This window comes from Trichechus manatus, unplaced genomic scaffold (assembly GCF_000243295.1).
Source record: "Trichechus manatus latirostris isolate Lorelei unplaced genomic scaffold, TriManLat1.0 scaffold00030, whole genome shotgun sequence".
Classification (NCBI taxonomy): domain Eukaryota; kingdom Metazoa; phylum Chordata; class Mammalia; order Sirenia; family Trichechidae; genus Trichechus; species Trichechus manatus.
The window spans coordinates 11,221,650-11,243,421 of NW_004443966.1; the positions used below are offsets into that span (position 1 = coordinate 11,221,650).

The 21,772-nt window shown below is 34.3% G+C and overlaps 1 protein-coding gene across 14 annotated transcripts in view; it reads right to left on the reverse strand.

Moving 5' to 3' along the window:
• Positions 1-21,772, reverse strand: part of DENND4A (DENN domain containing 4A) — a 121,484-nt gene that overhangs the window by 31,984 nt on the left and 67,728 nt on the right. For 12 of the 14 annotated variants that reach the window (XM_023729729.1, XM_023729733.1, XM_023729727.1 and 9 more), the window contains 9 exons: positions 20,726-20,826; positions 17,669-17,887; positions 16,195-16,340; positions 4,994-5,127; positions 2,422-2,557; positions 1,698-1,904; positions 1,475-1,603; positions 1,075-1,216; positions 510-641 (listed from right to left, as the gene is read on the reverse strand). In XM_023729729.1, the coding sequence (XP_023585497.1) occupies positions 510-641; positions 1,075-1,216; positions 1,475-1,603; positions 1,698-1,904; positions 2,422-2,557; positions 4,994-5,127; positions 16,195-16,340; positions 17,669-17,887; positions 20,726-20,826 (1,346 nt within the window). The remainder of the gene's footprint in view (positions 1-509; positions 642-1,074; positions 1,217-1,474; positions 1,604-1,697; positions 1,905-2,421; positions 2,558-4,993; positions 5,128-16,194; positions 16,341-17,668; positions 17,888-20,725; positions 20,827-21,772) is intronic. The other 2 variants (XM_004374673.2, XM_023729734.1) reach the window with 2 other exon arrangements.

The following is a 21,772-nucleotide window of genomic DNA, read 5'->3' on the forward strand; positions in this document are numbered from 1 at the left end:
TGATGTTAATGAGGGAGGATGGGTGGCAGTTGTGTTAGTAAGGCAGGACCTGATCTACAAGACTGGATTGTGTCCAGAGGCAATCTCTTGAGATATAAAAGACAGAAGTGAGCAGTGAGACAGGGGGACCTCATACCATCAAGAAAGCAGTGCCGGGAGCAGAGCGTGTCCTTTGGACCAGGGTCCCTGCGCCAAGAAGCTCCTAGTCCGGGGGAACAGTGATAAGAAGGCCGAGAGAGAAAGACAAAGCCTTCCCCTGGAGCTGACACCCTGAATTTGGACTTTTAGCCTACTTTACTGTAAGGAAATAAACTTCTCTTTGTTAAAACCATCCACCTGTGGTATTTCTGTTGTAGCAGCACTAGATGACTAAGACACTAACATATAAAATTAAAAAAGTGAAGTTCACTTAAAACACCATATTGAAAGTGAAAAAACTTAAAAGACAGGAGAGTAAATCTAGTTTTAAAAATGTACTGTAATAAATGTGTATATAAGCATGAACAAACCTGTACTGGATCTATCATCAGCAGCATAGACTTTGATTAAACCTGTGTTAAAAGGTGCCTGCTCCCCAGTGTGTGTCCCATGACCACTATCCACGCTGCCATGACTAACAGCATCCAGGTCACTGCCATCTGCTTAAAAACACAATTGGATAGCATTTTACTACTCAAGGAAGTATCAAAAATATGCATAAGTTTACTGCTCAAGCTAATAATCAAGTAATACAATAGTGAACATGAAAAATGCCAAAAAATTAGCAAAATACAACTATAACAAAGAAACCTATTGTGAATTATTAATGGACACTAAAACAAGACCACCAAAGGTTGATAATTTAACAAGAAAAATAGAGAAATCTGGTGTAATTTTATAATATAATATTAGAATAGTCACCGAAGTGAAATTTGGTGACTATTCTAACATTATATTATAATTTACTTAATGGCAATAAAAACTAGAAAATATTCAATATTTTGAAACTATTTAAAATTGCTAAAAATGCAAAGTCAATTAATTAAAAAAAATAAAATAAAACACACACATACGTTTCTTAAAACCTTTAATTACCTGAGAGAGTTGTTTGTGATAAGTGTGCATGTTTTCTCAAAGCTCTTTTGAACTGTGCTACTCCTAAAACAACATTTCTTACTTTTGTCCAAAGAAAATAGCCACTACGACTTCTTGAAGGCCAGGTGCTTTCCAATACAGCCTATTCATTCAACAAAATAAAATGATAGTAAACTAATTTTTACAAGTGAACATACATTGGCTTCAGAGTCAAACTACAGAATATTAAAGTAGACTGTATAACACAAAATAGAACAGGAAGACTTATTTGACTTACAAAATATATTTGAGATACTCCAAAATAAATAGCAAATAACCTTGCATCGATTATCTCTGTCATTAAATTAAGAGTGTATAATCACAAAAGTCACACTGTTTCTCCATTAAATCAAACTATTACCTTGTTATAATAACCATAAGTAATGGCATTGGGGTCAACACCAGCTTTCTGCATTTCAAAGAGCACTCGAACTGCAAGCACTGGCTGATCATACTGTCCACAGAGCTGCATCAGAATGCGGTAGCACACCTGAAAGACAGTAAGTTCAAAAGTGTACAGAAACAAAGCCATCTATGTACACAGATCTAGAATAAAATCACGCAGTTTAAAGAATAATCGTTACCTCATCAGGTGGATCCATCTTTTTGGACTGCAGTTTTTTTAGCACATCATATGCTGTTGTTAGAGCCCTGACTTTTGAGTGACAGACTTTCACATAAGCTGGGAGACAAATAAACCACAGTCCGTAACAGTGACGCAGTAGACACCTGGACCACATCTGAGGGATGGAAGAATACTTCTTTGCAATTTTATGGGCTGATTTAATTTCCTAGAAAAAAATGCAAGGATCCTATTAATAAATTTACACACTTAGGCATTCTTACATAGTTGAATGCAGAACAAGTACAAGTCACATGCTTTTATAATGTTTCCATAATAAAATTTGCCCTGGTGGTGCAGCGATTAAGAGCTACGGCTGCTAACCAAAAGGTCGTCAGTTGGAATCCACCGGCCACTCCTTGGAAGTACTATGGGGCAGTTCTACTATGTCCTATAGGGGCGCTATGAGTCAGAATCGACTTGATGGCAATGGGCCATGAGCATAATTAATATATTTTAAAGCCTCTGCCTGAATTTGTATTATACAATATATAAAGTTTTAAAACAAGAGAAACAATTTCTTGAAATCAGATTACTCTACACTATCTTCAGGGGGCCTTGGGGGAGTACAATAATCCAGTAACAGTTATATCTGGGGGTGGTAATTATATTAAGGGAGGCTGCAAGTCAAATTTACTTTTTGTCCAAATATTTGATTACATGAAGAATGCAAAATTTTCAAGCACCTGTTTTGTTCTTCTGAACATGGGAGAAGGACTATTAGGACTACTTGATTTTGAGGGCAATTTGCTCCTTCGCGTTTGTAGAAATCCTTCAGGTCTTTCAAATAAATTGTTCCTAAGAACTGGAAATCCATTATAGCTGTTTAGGAAAAGAAAAACAAACAAACAAACAAACAAAAAAAAAACAAACTCCTCAAGCACAGATAGATGATCATCTGCTTATAAACTGAAAAATTATTTCCAATAACTTCTTAACTTAGAATTTATATTGACTATCTTTCTCCATCAGACTATGATACATACTCAACAAATATTCATGCTAATGCTTTTACTACAATATTTAGAAATGTAGTACCCAAATCCTGATTCAAGTATATATTTTGAAAAGAAAAGTGACATACATTTAAATTTTGCTGAACTTGCGACATCAAACTCCAGAGTAATGCAAGCAAACTATTAAAACATTAGTTTTCATGTAAACGTACAATATCAGATAATATGACAGCTGGTAAAGGGCATATCGAATCAGTATTCTTTCCAATTAAATGGTCATTAATTGAAATAATATATTTACTGTAGAACATCCCTCTTAAAAAGGGGCAAATAACAACTTAAAGTGTAGTACCTTAGCACACCTGTACCAGCTATCACATTACCACGAACTGGTTTATCAGGCTAGCTAGCAGGTTCAGGATCTCACTTATGAGACTGAAAATTGGAGAGGTTGAAGAGGAAGAAACGATTAGAATGGGTAGATCTATGACAGGTAGACCTAAGTAAGGCCAGAGCAAGGTCTTCTGGGCATTTAAAAGGTAGAAGAATCTAGCAAAAAGGCACGTTGAAAAGAACAAAGAAGCCGCTGAGCAATAAACTTTACAATATTGTTAAAAGCATATAAACAGTTTAATTAACTAATAAGAAATTTAACATAATAAAATATGGCAGCCTATATCTATTATAGATTACTGTATGCAAATTCAGCAGAATAAGAAAATATTAGTAATGATTGAACGTTAAGTACGAACAAAACAGCACAAAGAAGTCCAAGAAAACCATGTCCCTTAAAAAAATCCATTGTATATACATGTGTGACAATAAGACCATTTTGTGTACCTTATGAAAACCTGCTGCCTGACCATTTTAAACAATGTAAGTGTATAAGTCATTATTATGACTTATTATGAAGGCCCACTGTACCCATTAAAGGCATGTAAATTAAGTTGTTTTTCTAATGATGAGTATGATTACACTCAAATTATATCAATAGTCTCAAGAAAAAAAAAAAGACTAGATTCTTTAAAAAATGGAAGCTTTTTAAATTAAGTAATTTTCTTATTAAAGGGTGAATCTAAAAGTGAAATTTAAATAAAAAAGTCTAAACCAAACCATGAAAGAAAAAACAAAACTATATTACTGAAACATACCAAAAGAAGACTTAGAAGTATAAAGTACAAAAGAGGGTAAAGAAACAAAATCTTGCAGAGAAAAAAAAAAAAAGAAGAAAGATAGAAATCAGGAGAAATATTTTAAATATCTGGGACAAAGACAGATTTTTAAAAAGTGGTATGAGAAACATCATCAATGAGTGGAAAGTAAGGGCAGGAATCAAGTGATCAATGAATTAATCAACATCCACAAACATCTGTAACATCCACAAACATCTATAACACCACTTTTTCTGTAAAAGGAAGGATTTAATCCAAGTCATAAATGAAGATGTCCTGAAAAATCCCTTTTCAATGAAAATAACAAACTGTAACTAAAATGAAGTGACAGATGTGAAATGGTTTTAGAATCTTTAAATAAGGTACTATTGGAGAATAAAACAAATTATTATCATTTAAAATCTAAAAGGAATAATTTTTTAAGTAAAAATAAATATGTATTAAAAACTAAATAATAAATTTACCACTATTGTCATTATCTTATGTGCTCAGAACATCTCTCTCTTCCTCACTAGACTTGAAGGCAGGAATAATGTCTCATTCAAGTCTGTACACCAAGCACTTAGCACAGTGCTTGACCAAATTTCCTAAATTAACAATGATCAATTCCAATAGTTCTGAATTTCCATGACTTATAATAAAAACTCATTGAAAAACTAATAGTAAAAAAATTATATAATTCAAGGTCACAAATATTGACTCTAAATTCAATCAAACCTTTTTATAAACCAATGTTACACAAATCAATGTGCGTGTGTGTCTGTGCGTGTGTGTGGGGGGTGGATGAGGGTGAAGGAACTAGCTTTAGGGAGAAACAAAAATAGAAAATGTATAATAAAATTGTTCCATCTGGGAGGAGATGTCTAACTGAATTTAATCAACATTTACGAGGACAGATACTTATGTGGATATAATTAGAGAGCTTCCCAAATCTGTATTAGGTAAAATTATCAATTTTTTTTCTGTTTAAACCTCAAAACTTAATAATGGGTGTGGGATAAGCTTGCTTACCACCTAAAAATTAGCAATTTGTTTAGTTTAGATTTTTGAAAATACCACAGTCCTTAGAAAGCTACGTCACAAATGATGGATTGCTTCTTTCAATCTCAAGCATTCTGTCTCTTGAATACCTGTACTGTAAAGGGGGTTCTTCACCATTGGGTAGATGGGGGATCTCAGGTGGTGTTACAAAAACAGTATGTTCACTTTTGAAAGATTCATCCAGTTCTATAAGTCGCACTTCACCACTCTTGTCCATATCTACCTGAAGAAGTTTTCAAAAACATACATTAAAAAAATACAATGGTTAGCCAACTGTTCATCCGTAAGGAAATGGTTAAATAAACATTTATACAACTGAATACTAAAGAGCTACCTTAAAAAAAAAAAAAAAAAAAAAAAAAAAAAGAATGAACAAGTTCTCTATGTAACACTACAGAAAGATCTCCAAGATAAGTGAAAATAGCAAGGTACGCAATATTACATATCGCATACTACCTTCTGAGTAAGAAAAAGGGAAAGATAAGAACATAACTCATTTTTGCTTTAATTTCTATAAAGAAATACTAGGATACTAAGAAAAGTAATTACCTATTTAGAGAAGGGGGAAGAAAAGGGATGGACAGACACAGGATAAGACCCAGATTTCGCCACGTATACCTTTTATATTGTTTTGCATTCTGAATTAAGAGAATGTATTACTTATTCTAGAAATAACAAAAAAAAAAAAAGCACGCGTGTATGTGTGTTGGGAATAGTGAGCTCTATATTTTTATTTTTATTTATTCTAAATCAGTATTTAAATCAGTGTATACAGAATGCCAGTGTATGCAGAAATGCATTTCAGTTAAATTTTAGTCACATCAGTATTGAAAAGCACTTCAGAAGTACTAATTTTCCCTAGGTACTGTACGGCAAGATAATATTCACAAAAAACTGAAAGCTTCATAGAGCTTAAACTGTCCCACAGGAGCCCATAAACTACAGAAGACAATATTGACATTAATAACAAAAACAGATGTCACACATATGACAAAGAACAATCCACAGAACTTTATTAGTTTAGAAAGAGTTAATATCATATACCAGTCAGGAGTAGGTGAGAGAACAAGAATTATTAATAAGTTAAATCTTGAAGATAAAGATTTAGGAAACTTTCAAAATAATAATCAGGAATATTGGTTGCCAGATTTACTATTGCTTCATAATCTTTTAGACACAATTTTAAAATCCATGAAGTCCTAGAAATTGAAAACCTCTCCATAACTCACCTGACAGCAAAACCTGAATTAAACTGACAGGAAGCTGCTTATGGTTTTTATTTATCCCACTTAGTGTGAACATTTGCATGTTTTGCTACAAAAATATTAATGTGCTTGATTATGGGTAACTATACCAGACCCTACTGGGCTATTACATAACGTACGGTATAATATCTACCTAGAATAAAATAATTCAGCATTTCATAACAAATTTAGCTCCAAGAGGGATTTTTGTATGGATTTATTGCACATATTACTTAATAATTATAATGCATATTAACTAGTATAAAAGAAAGAAAAACACTAAAATTTAAGTATGAAAGAATATAATATAATAACTATTGATTTTTCACATAATATACTTTTTAGGTTATATATTTTCATTTGCTGCAGGACTATTAAAGACCAGGAGCCCCGGTGGTGCAGTAGTTAAAGAGCTTGGCTACTAACCAAAAGGTCAGCAAAGTTCAAATCCACCAGTCGCTCCTTAGAAATACTATGGGGCAGTTCTACTCTGTCTTATAGGGTCACTGTGAGTTGAAATTGACTCAACGGCAATGGGGTTGGTTTTTTTTTTTTTTTGGATTAAAGACCAAAAGGCAGAGCAAAGTGTACCAAAAAAAGACAGGAATAAGTTTTTTAATGTTTTTAACTCTTAAAAAAAAAACTGGTACATTCACAATCTTCTTACATAAATTGTTGATTATAATTTCACAGCATTACGTGCTGTAATCTCCAGAATTAAAGAATGTTTTAATGATATATCCATCCAGTGAACTATGCAACAATTAAATCATGTTTCATAATTATATTTAATGACAAGAGAAACTATTCATAAAATAATGATAAATGGAAAAAAATTAGGCTACCAAATGATACACATAGTACAATTCTTAACTTTTTTTTAAAAAAAGGGTGAGTATGTATTTTATATAGGTGCATTTGTGTGCATGTGTGCTTTCTCTTTCTCTCGCACACATACTCAATTATCAGAATGTTAGCTCTTGGTAATGGTATTACCAGTGATTAATTTTCTTCTTAATTTCCAATGAAAAATAATGAATAGTATACTTTTTTTTTTTTAATTACGAAAGCAATAAATGCTCAAAATAAAAATTTGATAATCAAGGTAGAATATATTACTTTTAGAACAATCACTTATTGTTTTAATTCTGCTAAGGATATTTAAAATTTAATCACTATAAAAGAAGGGATTTTTTTTTTTTTAACCTCTCAAAAGGATCTTCATATAGTGACACTAGCAATGACAGAGTAAAATCTCATGCCCTGCTGGTACTCAAAATCGGACAGCCTCTTCAGAAAGCAAGAATGTGTTTAAACATTTCGACCTTATTCTTGTTCTAAGGAAATAACGTATAAAAAAGCTATCAGTAAAAAGATGTTTATTTCAGGATTGTAACAGAAATAAATTGAGGGTCACATACAAATAAAAATATAGGTAAATGAATATGATAAATTCACCGGATGAAATATGCAGTCATTAAAAATGAAAAAGGTAAAGATTATGTAGATTTTTGGTTGAACAAGATGAATTAAACAGAACAACCCCTTCTGAAATCCTACCAAAATGCAACTAGGAGGATTGAGAAAAAATCTACAAAGACAAACTGAACTGGAGATGGGGTAAGAGTAGAGCTAGAGTTCAAAACATTTAGAAGCTATGAAGTAGATTTATGTGACCTATGAATGCTGAAAGCAACGTATCTAGTACTGGGATGGGAGTAGAAGAAAGAAGCCAAAAAGCAAACCATTTTGTTCTGTAGAATCCCAGAAAGGTCAGGGATAGGAAGTGCTAGAGGCCTTTAAAGATGCGAATGCGGGTGGGGTTGAAGCAGAAGGGTTGTTTAAAAGCTTGCAGTTAAGGACTCCCAGATCCCTAGCCCAACCCAATATAGTTAGGCCACTAAAACCAACCAAATCTGTTGCCACCGAGTCGATTGTGACTCATAGCAACCCTACAGGACAGAGTAGATTTCCAAGGAGTGGCTGGTGGATTCCAACTGCCGACCTTTTGGTTAGCAGCCAAGCTCTTAACCACTGCACCACCAGGGCTTCAGTTAGGCTACAATGCTCCACAACCATGGCAAAAGAGTAGAGGTAAACGTTCCGAGTGAACCAGAGGGACTCTAGACTTGAGGACACCAGGTAGTGCAGGGAGAGATGAGGGAGGTTACTGAAAACAGATGAAGTAAGTAAAAGCCTATGTGTTATAACAAGGAGAAAACCCCTGTTACCTTCTTCCACTCAGCTCTGAGAATACTAGCAGTTAAGTTTATGCTCCCCAGGCTAGAAACTTGGGGATACATCTTAGGAGAACTAACCAGCCTAAAAGAAAAGACTTACTGATGTTAATCAAACAGGTACTCTAACGAAATAGCTGAGCTCCTTTATGATCATCAGTCCAACACCTAAGGAAGTCCCAAGCCCTAGTTGCCCAGAAAGAGCTCCAGAGAGCCTCACTATTGAAAATTGTTAACTTGAAAAACAACAAAATAAACTGATATAAAAAGGTACTCAGAAGCAGAGACAATGTAGGGAATAAAATAAATATGTCTACATCCATGAAACACGAACAAGATGCTATTAAAAAGGAGCATTCAGAGAAGAAAAAAGAGTTTATGAAAGTTACAAATACATATTATATATAGTATATGAGTTGTAAAATAAAATTGAAGAAGTTTCCTGAAAAGTAGAACTAAAGAACAAAGAGAAAAATGGGAGGAAAAAAGAAAATTAGAAGATCAGGTCAGGAGGGCCAATATCCAGATAACAGAGATGTTTCAGAAAAAGATACTAGAGAAATGGAGGAAAGAAAATTAAACAAAGAAAAAAATACAAGAAAATTCCCCCAAATTGAAGGAAATGTATCTACAGATTAAAATGGCCCACCAAGTATCCAACTCAATGAAGAAAAGCCTACATCAGGCATATCCTTATGAAATTTCCAAACAATGGGGATCCAAAAGGCTTCCAGTGAGGAAAGAAAAAAAAAAAAAAGAGATCGGGCATAAAAGATCAGAAATCAAGATGGTTTCGGACTTAACAACAACACCAGACATTAGGAGATAATGCAACAATGACTTCAAAATTTTATACTTAACCAAATTAGCAATCAGCATAGAGGAGAAGAAATTTCAGACAAGCAGGGTGTCAAAATGTATCTCCTGTGTACCCTTTCTCACTAAGCTACTGGAAGATATGCTAGACCATAACAAGGAAATAAACTGAGAAAGAAGTTACTGAAGCCAGAAAAGGCGATCAAACTCAGGATAGAGGCCAATATAATTCCCAAAATGATGGTGAAGGAAAACCCCAGGAAAACAGACTAGAGCGCAGTCATTTCAGACTGGAGCAAGAGGAGGGAAATCTCCAGCAAAAAAAAGAAAAAAAATCAATGGACAGATTACTTGATGTGCTGGAAAAATTGAGAGGTTTTCAATTTCTGTAGAAGAATTTGGAAATGAGTTAATAATAGACACATAAAAAATACAGCAATTATTAACTTCAAGGAAAGCAAAAATCCATACATGAAAGAAAAATTACAGAATACTATATGGTCCAGTTGTGATTATATAAGAAGTAATAATAATATTAACACTGAACAATTATTTGACCAAAACTTATGTTACAACTACATTGGGAGAATTGTGGTGGTGGTGGTGGTAGATATGACATCAACAGATAATATATAAAACAATAAACAGCAATATAAACAAGCTATTTAGAAATCTTAAGGTAACTGATTGAAGACACAGCTGAAAGAGATTACCCCTGGGGAGTAAAAACAGGGGTGGGACATAATTTTTACAAAATTAGTTAACTTTAAAAATTGTCATGTTTTACTATGGTAAAAATGAAAATTTACTTTTAAAAATACTGGTCAGCAATATTAAAAATGTTTATAAGCTCTGGTTATATCTTAAAAAATAGGAAGCTATATTACAACTATGTAAATAAACACTGGAAGTAAATGTAAAAAAGGACATTGGGGAACTGAGCTTATAGAATTTTTTCCTCCCTTTTATTTTCTAAACTTCCTGTTATTTTAGTAAATTAATAAAAGCACTAAAAATTTTAACTTTCAATAAAAACAGAAACATGCCAATGATAACTTAAAATCATAGCTATCCCTATAGGATATGGATGGAGTCCATGGGCAACCCAAGAACAAACGTGATGCTCGATACCCATGAACATTTTTTATGCAGATGAAATGAGTTAATAAATTATTATGGGCAGCAATGACAACTAAATAAAAGAGATGGATCAGAATAAAAAGGTCAAAACAGATACTCAAATTAGCTGGAAACCTCCTGTCTCCATGATGGAACATTGTAGAAGGACTGCTTGTCTATGAGTGCCTGATGCTCTTCAAATTGTATGTATGTGTGTGTGCACGTGTGTATGTAGTTACTAGCTTCTCCTTTTTTTTTTTTTTAAAAAAACAGCTTCTTCCTCTCCAGATCTGTGCCTATTTCCGACTCTCTAGTTACTTGGTTCTCACAGAAAAAGCCTGGGTTCCAGGACAATTGCCCGAATTCTCGGTATTCTAAAGTCTATTAAGATATAAACATTTTGAACTGTAGATTCAGTACCTTGGTAAAAGATATTTCTTTTAACTTACATACCAATAAAATCTCATTTCAACGTTATAAAATAGCCACACAGTAAACCCTACATTTATCAGTTGGACATTTCAGTCTTTTGGAAAGCACAGTGACATCTGTCTCTGTTGGGAGAAAAAGAAATCCAACACCCACAGCAGGACAAAATTAAAATAGTTTTCATATTCTCTTCATATTTTTTCACAAGACATTAATGTGCTCAGAAAACACTGCAAAGGGATGCTTGGTAGACTAAGAAAAATCTTACCAGAATATTTGTTACACAAAACTGCCCTGAGTTAAGTACCAACCTACAGGAACAGACTGTAAGGATTTAAAATATCATCACAGGAATAACAAAAAACACATGGTTCTGAAATTAGTCGTAAGTGAAACTCAAATAATTCTAACATATTGTTTCTCTTATTCCTATTCAGCATTACTCACTCCAGCTTTTTAAAGTCAGTCAAATGTTTCCGTTTGGATATGCTCAGATCAAAAGAGGAAAATGTCTGGGAAAATGCAGAAGAGAATTTCAAATTCTCAGACTCTAGACTTTCTGGAGCCATGGAGGGTGGATGAATCCCTTAAACTATTGCCTGATATAATCTTTAAACCTTAAACCAAAAATATTCCCTGAAGAAATGTTAAAACTGAACAATACAAAACCAAAAAACCAAACCCATTGCCCTCAAGTCAACTGAGTCACAGCGACCCGACAAGACAGAGTAGAACTGTCCCATAGGGTTTCCAAGGAGCAGCTGGTTGAGTAGAACTGCCGACCGTTTGGTTAGCAGCTGAGCTCTTAACCACTGCACCACCAGGGCTCCACGACTGAACACTAACTCCTGAAGTCATCTTAAAACAAGCAATAGTTTAGCTTAATTAGTAGGGGGAAAAAAAAAAAAAGGTCTGCCTTCAGCATTACGTTCTTTTAAGAACTACCTATAGGGATCAAACTGACATCAGCAGCTGGAAAGATTAGACAGGAACCATGGAGGGTGGCGAGTTTATGTTAACGAGGGAGGAGCAACTGAGAGAAGGAGGGTGAGAATGGCGGCACAGCTTGAAGAATGCTATCAATGTCACTAAATTGTACAGGTAGAAAATGCTGAGTTGGGTATGTTTTGTTGTGTATATCCTCAACAACAACAACAAAATAAATAAAATTCAGAAGGGGAAAAAAAAATCTGTAGACTAAAAGCAAACACTGATTTTCTGTGCTGAGCACACTTAAATTGTGGTATTAAAACACGAGAAGTAGTAATAGCGTTGTAGATTTATTATTTCAGTGAGTTCTGTTTAATAACACTAGGGATACAATTAACCTCTACTCCAATTATATATGAAAGCTATTTATTAAAATATATTTTGTATCTTCTTACATTTTGTATTTTTTAACAAAAGAGTCCTTTGAATTACAATAAAACAAATAACCAGTTGACGTGGAGTCTACTGACTCATGGCGACCCCATGTGTATCAAAGTAAAACTGTGCTCCACAGGGTTTTCAATGGCCGATTTTTCAAAATAGATAGGCCTTTCTTCTGAGGCATCTGTGGGTGGATTTGAACCAACCATCTTTCAGTTGGCAGCTGAGAGTGTTAATCATTTGCACCACCCAGTGACTTCCAATAAACCAAATACAAGTAACTATATTCAAGTGAATTTTGTTCTTTTTTCTGAGTAATTATTAAAATATTTAAATATAATATTAAAATCTTTTATATATATTATAAAGATAATACATAAATGATCTTTTGCTGGATCCAGAATTTGAATTGGCAAATTAATGTATTTTAGGAAAACAGTCTACCTAGAAACAATGATTTTATATGTAATGGAACTGTTTCTTGTTAGAGAGTTCTCAGAATTTATATTCTTTAAGCAATTATTCCAACCATTTCCTGCACTGACTCCCATCAGGTGAACAGCAGGTGACCTGCTCTCAGAAACTCCTGACAATATATTAACAATTAGTACTAAAACAGCCTCCTGGACATGCTGCCTGCCCTAGGTATCTAGCAAAATGACCAGTCTTCTACATCTTACAATATTAAGTTTTTAAACTACATGATACTACAACATGAGTTCTCAGCTGAAACACAAGCTTGTGAACAAGATACATAAAATGAGTTGAAAATCAAAGGGAAAGTACAAATTTCTTTCTTCTGTGCTCTTAACTGAATTCCTCAATGAATTCAGTGTTCCCACGTGGATTAATAAATTCATTGGCTAAAGCATGCTACTAACAAAACCCTGGTCACTAATTGGAATCACTAACTGAATCCCTTATGATTCAGTCAGCTTGGAACAGAAACAATCATTACACAAATGTAAGCCACTGTTCACAAAGGAAACTGTGAGTATGGATGTATGACCAGTGGAATCCCTGCACCACTATGGGAAACCATTCAAAGTGCATCATGCTAGCCAGAAAGATAATTTTTATATACAAAAAACCAACACAACTATTCCTATAAAGAAGGATTTAGAGAAATTTTCTTGTAATTTATTGCCAATATTTAACAAGCTGTTGGTACAATGTTGTAATGAAGAAAAAACTGTCAAGGAGCTATAACATTATATACTTTTCAAAATGAACAGGATTTTAAAGTTCTAGATAGGCAGAGCTCAACTTAAAAGGCAAAGTTCTATAAGCCCATTTGTAAATAGGTTGTTCAAAACATAGAAAACGAATTTCCCCCTAAAAATATCCTTTCTGGATTGATGACAATGTTCTATACTTTGGAGTTATGGTTAGGTGATATTTCCCTGAGACTAGATATAGGCTATGCATTCTGGGAGGAATGTATTTGTCAAAACTAATCAAACTGTACACTTCAAAGGTACATTTCCTATTTGTACATTATTTGATTTTTTAAAAATGTTCTAAAAGAAGGTTAGAGTATCACCTCACCCCTCCAAAACAACAAAAAATCCAAAACCATACTTACAGCACAACACCGTATTCCTGCAATATTTGAATTATAGCTAATTACCATTTATGGAAGTGCTTGTATGGGAAAATGAACAAGTTCTAAGCAGGTAAATGCTTGGCATGTATCCACCTTTTCTCTATTTCAAAGCATTTCAAGGACTAGCACTGATATTTCTGGGCACCTTGGCTTGTTAACTCCCTATGAACACCCAAACAGTATCTTTCCCCATCAATCACCCATCAAGTGTTCTAAATTGAAGGAAAAGATAGGTGCCCACACAAGGCTCTGAGCTCGTTCCTGCTGTGTAAGTCATTCAAAAGCTGAACATTTCTATGTCATGAAATGATAAAACCAAATAAACTACTAAACTATAAACTCAAAGAAAATTCAGCAGAACATAAAAACAGTCATAATATTTTTCACCTTTTAGTTTATACAACTAACACTGTGAGATTTATAGTTATAATTATCTCCCTTCACAACTTTTTAAAAACACAGATAAGAAAACAACTCAGAAAGACTAAATGACTTGACTAAAGTTGTAAGTATTAGAGCTGGGATTAAAGTTCGCCTGGTTCCCAGTGGAGTTTTTCCTACTATACCACACACAGTGAGAATCACTTTTCATTTTTATAAGACACATTTGGTGCTTAATTAATAATCAATAAAGGATATTTTCATGTCAAACACAGAACTGAGCCAATTTCTGAATACTGAAGGATGGGTTATATTTTAGCTGTTGTGAAAAAAAAATCACTGATTTTCTTTCACAGTCATATAAATTTGAAAGTGACTATGGACTCCTTTAAATAACCTTACAATTTTATATTGTATGGGATGGGCATGAAATCATCAATACACATACACACACACTCTCTGTGTATACATATGTATATGTATATATTCTTAATAATCACAAATTTACATAAAACTTTCAAATACAGAAGAAATAATTTTTCCCCTCAATCTTTCGATAGTAAGTTGCTGATGTCCCTTCACCCCTGAATATTTGAGTGTGTACTTCCTACAGACAAGGACATTCTCCTACATAACCACAATAGAACACAAAAATCTAGAAATACACTGGTGTATTACTATTATTGAATCCTCAGACCACACTCAAGTTCTGCTTATTATTCTAATAATGCTGTATACAGCAAAAAGATCCGGTTAGGAATCATGCATTGCTATTTGGTTGTCAAGTCTCTTTAGCTTCCTTCTCTCTGGAACAGCATCTCAGTTTTTCCTTTATTTTCCTGACCTTGACACTTCTGCAGATTATGGAACAGCTATTTTGTAGAATGTCACTTAATTTGGGTCTGTCTGATATTTCCTTCAGATCAGGTACAGGCTATGCATCTTTGGCAAGAATATCACAGAACTGAAGCTGGTTCTCACTGCAGCCTATTAAGTGGCACACGATTATTGATGATGTTTACTTTGATCACCTGATTAAGATGATGTCTGCCAGGCTTTTCCACTACAAATTTACTCTCTCCTCCTTTGTAATTAATGCATATTTTGTAGGGAGGTACTTTGAAACTATGTAAGATCCTGCTTTTTATCAGACTTTCAAATGATTGATATCTGTGCAGACTTGTGGTTTCCTATTTCATTTAAACTGGCGTGCATGTGCAAGAGTGTGTGTGTGTGTGTGTGTGTGTGTGTGTGTGTGTGTGTGTGTGTGTGTGTGTGTGTGTGTGTGTGTGTGTGTGTGTGTTGTGTTTAGGAACAATGAAGCAAAGAAACGTTTGTGTTTTGGTCATCATGTTATAGAATTTTTGACGTAACCAATCCCAGCTTCTTAAGAAACTTTTCAACATAAATATATAACGGGAGCTCATCTTGCGCCTTCCTTGCCCTAGAGCTGGAACCAACCATTTCTCCAAGGAGCCCTGATTCCTTTTAGTAGAGAAGGGTATTTAGAAGCCAAAATCTGTGCATATTACTGTTGGAGTGTAGCTGCTTCCAGGTCCTCTCAACATGGATACCACCTCTGCTCTGCCTTACCTAATGGCATTAAGACTGACAGCGAGACAGAGGTTTAATATGTGAAATTAAAATAATAGAATTAATTAATTTAATTTATGCTACAAACTCACTCTCAAATTATAGAAATATCCAAGTGAAATACCTCTTATGTGTTACACTTACTGTCAGTATATGACCATTCACCTCAAACAAAAAGAGGAGGAGAAAATTAAGGATGCTCAAGTTGGAGGTTCACAGGCTTGGAAAAAAACCAACAGTCTGCTTATAAATGGACAAGTAAGGTTAAGGGCTTGATTGCTAAAACTCATGATTTAGTAAAATCCTGCAAGGTACTTACAAAAGGTTGTACTCTATAATTTCTAGCAGGCCACCAAAGGGGTCAATGGTAAAATTGAATGAAGTTAGATTTTCATATAAGCTGGTAAAAGTGATAAGTGCAAACTGTTTAACTCATAACATTTATTGCAGTCACACAAAATAAGGTAGGGAATTGGAAACATACTTTTACTTACTTTATCTACACAATCATCAAAAAATGCCAGGCTTGCGTCTTTATCACTGACAAAAGAACATTCCTCAATGAAGCGAATAAACATCTGTGTTTTTGTCATCATGTTATAGAATTTTTGATGTGACCGATCCCGGCTTCTTAAGAAAGCTGTTCAACATAAATACACAACGTCAGAATATGTAATAGAATTCAGAGTCAAAGAATTTTTGAGCTAGAAGGAACCTGATTAACCATGTCCTCTGTACTCTCCATACCGCTGCCATTTTGCAGAAAAAGAAAGATCCTTGAGAGGGGAAATGACCTGAAAAGATAGCAATAGGGAAGGAACTTGAACCTAGATCTCTCAAATCCTTACCCAGAATTGTATCCACTGCCCCCATGCTACCTTGAAGATTACACACAAACTAGTAAATTTGAAAGCATTTAGAAAATTTCTATCCCCCACAAATGCTTTCTGTGCTGTGTATGCACACGTTCACTCTGTCTCTCTCTCTCTTTACATATATAGTTCTATCTCTCTCTCTTTACGTATACAGTCTTTTCAAAGTAGCAGTAACATTCCCTCTAGTATTCATTATATTTGTGCCTTACTTACTGGAAACAGAGTAAAGTTTACTTCCTGGATTCCCCCTACACCTTGATCATTATATTCAAGTTACACTGCACTGGCCTTCCTGTGGGCCCATTAACTCAAGCTCTTTCCAGTCTCAGGGACTTTGCATCAACTGTTCTCTCTGCCTAAAACACTCCTGTTCTTTCCCTTTGCCTGGCTAACTTCTATTCACCCTTTAGATTATGGCTCAGATGTTACTTCCTTACAAAAGCCTTCTGTGATCACTCCTATTATTTTCTAATTCTTTATCCTCTGTAAGCTCCATGAAGGAAATGCCTCTTTTGCACACCACTATATACCCAATGCCTAGCATTTGGGACCACTCAATAAATCCTTATTAAATGAATTCCTCTTTCAAATGTCATATATTACAGGAGAGAGTAAATACTACAACACTAACTGCACCCCAGAACTTCTCAACTTTTTTTACTTCACGACTCTTACAGAAGATATTTGTAAAGCTTACTGAAGTAAAACAAATGGGACTGCTCAAGCCTGGATTTGACCATCCCAGGGGCTCCTCCACGTCATCAACATTGCGTGGCTGCCTGGAAAGCTGACAGCATCAATATCTCAACACAGCTAATCTCAGCACACATCAGAATACAGGGGTACATGGTCAGGAGGCTCTGTACCTTTCAAATATGTAGTTTCTTTGGCATATTTTGCTAATGGGATGATATTCAATGTACCTGAGAGAAAATGAATCCTATGGAAATGGACTACCAACAGAGCTGGTATTCATATACCCTCGAAATAGGTACATATTTTGATAAATGTGAGCTATTAACTCAGAGTAATCAAATCATCATGAGGTTAAGCTCAATAATAGGAAAGCTGTAAAACTATTGCAATCACTCACCTTGTAGGGCAAAAAGTGAGGTTGCATCTGTGGCTGTCTCGGATGGGGCTTGTGTTATTGGCCTTAAGTACGATCTATAACCTTTTAAAATAGAGGCCATGAAACACAAAAATGCCTCTTGGATTTCCAAATCTATCATATGCAACCTCTTTCCAGAATGAAAATCATAGTCATTCATTGCTAAGTCCATCAGTCCATCATCTCTCGGTCTCTGCTGCACTGTGAAGGGATACGGCGTTAATGCTTTCTCCAAACCGGCAAAGCTGATCATTACGATGGTACCAATATAAATTTGTTGTTCTCAAAAGGGCTTAAGCTACCTTAACTCTTCGTTTACATAACTTTATAATATGTAAACCCTAGCAAAGCTTACCATATCATTTCTCAGGCTCTGCAGAGTATATTTTATCCGAGTTAAACATAAAATTACCCTCATTTATCTAACTATCCTCAGAACAAGTGTTCAGGTTCTGAAATAATTATATACAAACTAATAAATAAAGATCATAACAACTGTGTCAACTGGACATAAGGTTAAATGCAACAATCCTTCCTTCCCTCCTCCTATTAAAAAAAAACAATAAAAGTAACTACAGGAGGAAAAAACGGCATTTAAAATGCTAAAAAACAAAAACAGAAACAAAACCTACTCTTCCCCTTCCTGAACAATTCAGCGCTAAAGCTGTTGGGCAGGGCAGAGCAAAGAAAGCCGATATAATTGGGGGGCGTGGAGTGGTACTGGCCCGGAAGAGGGTGGCAGAGCCCCAGTCAGGAGGAAGGGAGGGATGGCTAGGGCTCTGAGGGAGTCAGAGCCTAAGAAATGTGACAGGAGACTCCCTACAGAAGGGTGGCCTCGTGTGGTATTCGGAGCCAAAGCAGGTGAGGAGGAAAATGTATCACACTAAATGATATAACAGTTTACAATTCACTGAATAAAACAGGAAGCCATGAGCCCATACAGATATTAAACAAATAAATGAATAAATTGCAAGTCTGATGAGGAATGGGATCTTACATAGTTTTAAAGCACACCAACAAAATACCTAATTACAAATGAAAGTAACTTTACAGGAGAGAAGCCTAATAGACACCACCTGAGCCAAGTGTTCCAAGTGAACATCCTTATCAATAACAGGACAAACTGAAATAGTCCACCACCTGAAAGGGATGCAATGGGAGGAACACGCCATTACTTCTGTGATCTTCCTGCCAAAAATACATGGCCTGTTTCTATTATGAGGAAACTCAGACAAACCTAAAATATAGACCATTCTACAATGTTAAGGATAATTTTCAAACGTTTCAAAGGTCAAGAAAATGGAGAAAAAAACTGAGGAAATGTACGAGAGGGAAAGAGTCTAAAGAGGTGTGAAACTAAAAATAACACTGATTTGGAAGTGGATCCTTTTGCTATAAAGAACATTATTATAATAATTGGCAAAATTTGAAGGTGGTCTGAGGATTAGGATGGCAGTAATGTATCGATGTAAATTTCCTGATTTTCATGGTTATATGCAGGAGATGGCTGATGCAGGAGAATGTACTTGTTGGTAAAAATAACACTCTATTTGGGGGTGATGGGGCATCTACTCTCAAAGGGTCAAGAAAACACTGGTGACTGCTTCAGATTTTTACAACTTTTTTAAATATGAGGAACTAATTAATTAATCATCTTAGAGAATTTATTTTTTTTGAAGTTCTTGTTGTCTGCAAAAATGTAACACTGGAAAGAATGTGGGCATTGGAATCAGAAGGCCTAGATTTTACTTCTACCTTCATCCATGTTAACTGGAAGACCTTTGACAAGCTACTTAACCTCCCTCAACCTTACTGTCCTTCAGAGTTGTAGGAAAAATAAGAATGTATGTGAAAGAGCTCTGAAGCTGTAACCCCTCCTCAACTCACAGTGACTCTGTGGCTGTAAACTGTTATACAATCCTTAACCATTAGTATTATTTAAAAGTCTCTGCAGTTTTGAGCTTTAAAATTCTGCCCTTCACTAGAGTTAGGTGGGCTATTTCACTGATTTTAATAATATTTAAATATTGCTACAAAAGCTGCTAGACTTCTCAGGTATTCAAAAGAAGTGCAAGCACTTTTAGAAAGCAATTAACTAGGTAGCATAAATAAAATTATGTACAGAATTTATTTGCTCCGTAAGATCAAATTTTGTTATATCTGACATCATTTTTATTTCATATCTCAATTCTCTGAAGCTATTTCCAAATTATCTAGCTGTTATGAGGTTTGCTTTGTTAACGTTGTTTTTTTTTCCCATGTCTATTTCCAACTATTCTACATGTACCTTGAGGGTATAGGCCATCCCTATTTCAACTAATATATAAATGGGAACCCCACATATTGCTATATTACTAATACATTTCACACAATAAGTATTAAGTTATGGACTCTGAATGGGCCATTGTTATAACACCAAGATGATTAGATAAAGAAATGAAGGTTTAATTCTTCTTATCAGTAATTCTGGATCAATGTCAAGATATAGTCTTAGAAAAGCTTTTCACTGTAACATTTCATACACTAATCGATTTTGATTTTCATTAATTTCCTAATGCTTTTGGCAAGTTTCTAGTTGAGGTCAGCACAGCACTAAGATCCACTGAAAGTGAAAAGCATGTGACCTAGCTCTCACCCCACTGAAATCATAAGCATTTTCAAATACAGCATAAATCATCTGTCTTACATTTTCAAAACTTTCTACCTCTGTATGAAGGAAATATAAAAGTGGAAACCTTTATTCTTCCTAGATATTTCAGTAATGGTAAAATTAAAGAAAGTAACTACCTTAACACCCTTTTGAACTTTATTATTCTCAACAAGTTAGAATGGTTCTGTGAAAATGTGGTAGATTTAAAATATAAATTGTGTGAATCTCTCATTAGCATCTAACAAATTTTGCTTTACTGTTCACTTACCTTCAAGGCTGTAAAAACACTTCAAAAAAAAAATAAACATTATCCTTTTATGAGTAAGGCAGCTTAACCGGAATCCACTTCTCAGATTAAATTACCTCCTTTAATTAAGTTCTCCACTTACATTTTGCTAACTGCTGGTGCAAATTATTCAGTGTGTTCATCAGATTTTTACATGGCTTCTTTGGAAGTATCTTCCAGGCTACATTTTTCTTGTCTCCAGTTCTGAGATTAAATGACAACAATAATATATTTGTTAGCTGAACTTTTTGGGGAAAGTTATACTCTTGTTACATATAAAAAAGGAAAATGTATTGAATAAAAAAGAAAACATATACAAAATATTTTAGTTAAGAGGAGAAAATACTACCGTAGTAAATTGGGATGTTGAATATTTAAAAATTAATTTACATCATAGCAGAACATTACATTAAACATAGCTAAAAAATTTATGATTATGTTGCTACTGAGTAAATTCTACTTGCACTGGCATCAAGCTAATCACCACATTTAAGAGTGTTTAGACACCTAAATATTAGAAAAACCCTACTATGAGAAATTTTTTTCCTTATAGACTCTAAGAATAAGCATTGTATAAAACTTCCAATAAATTTATCTTACCAAAATACTTTGGTATATTTAAATATTTAGTTTCTTATTTCCTAAAAATATAAGTGAAAATTATTTTTGTTTCTTTTAGGAAAAAAATCCATAATATGAAACTACCTGAATAAAGTATAACATTCCAAAATATTTTTATAACTATAAAAGATGACATTTGACTGAAAATGTTATCTCTGTTTCCTGGATGAACTTCTATTATCTCTTTTATTCCAACTGTTACAACACAGCTGCTCTTTATATATGGGGCAGAAGAAGAAAAGAACATAGCGATAAAACATCAAAAAGTTTTTGGACTTCACTATAGCTTTGTTGATTCTATTCCTATTAAATCTTTTTTTTCTATTTCAAAAGCAATGAACACACATTTTAGAAAACTTGAGAAACTACAAAGAAAAAAAGAAGAAAATTAAATCACTCATACTCCAGCCACCAAAGACGATGACTATTAATATCTTGGGTATATTTATTTTCTAGACTTCTCTCCATTTTCAGGGTTTTTAATTTATTATTATTGTTTTTTAATGATACGATTCCTATTTCATATGTA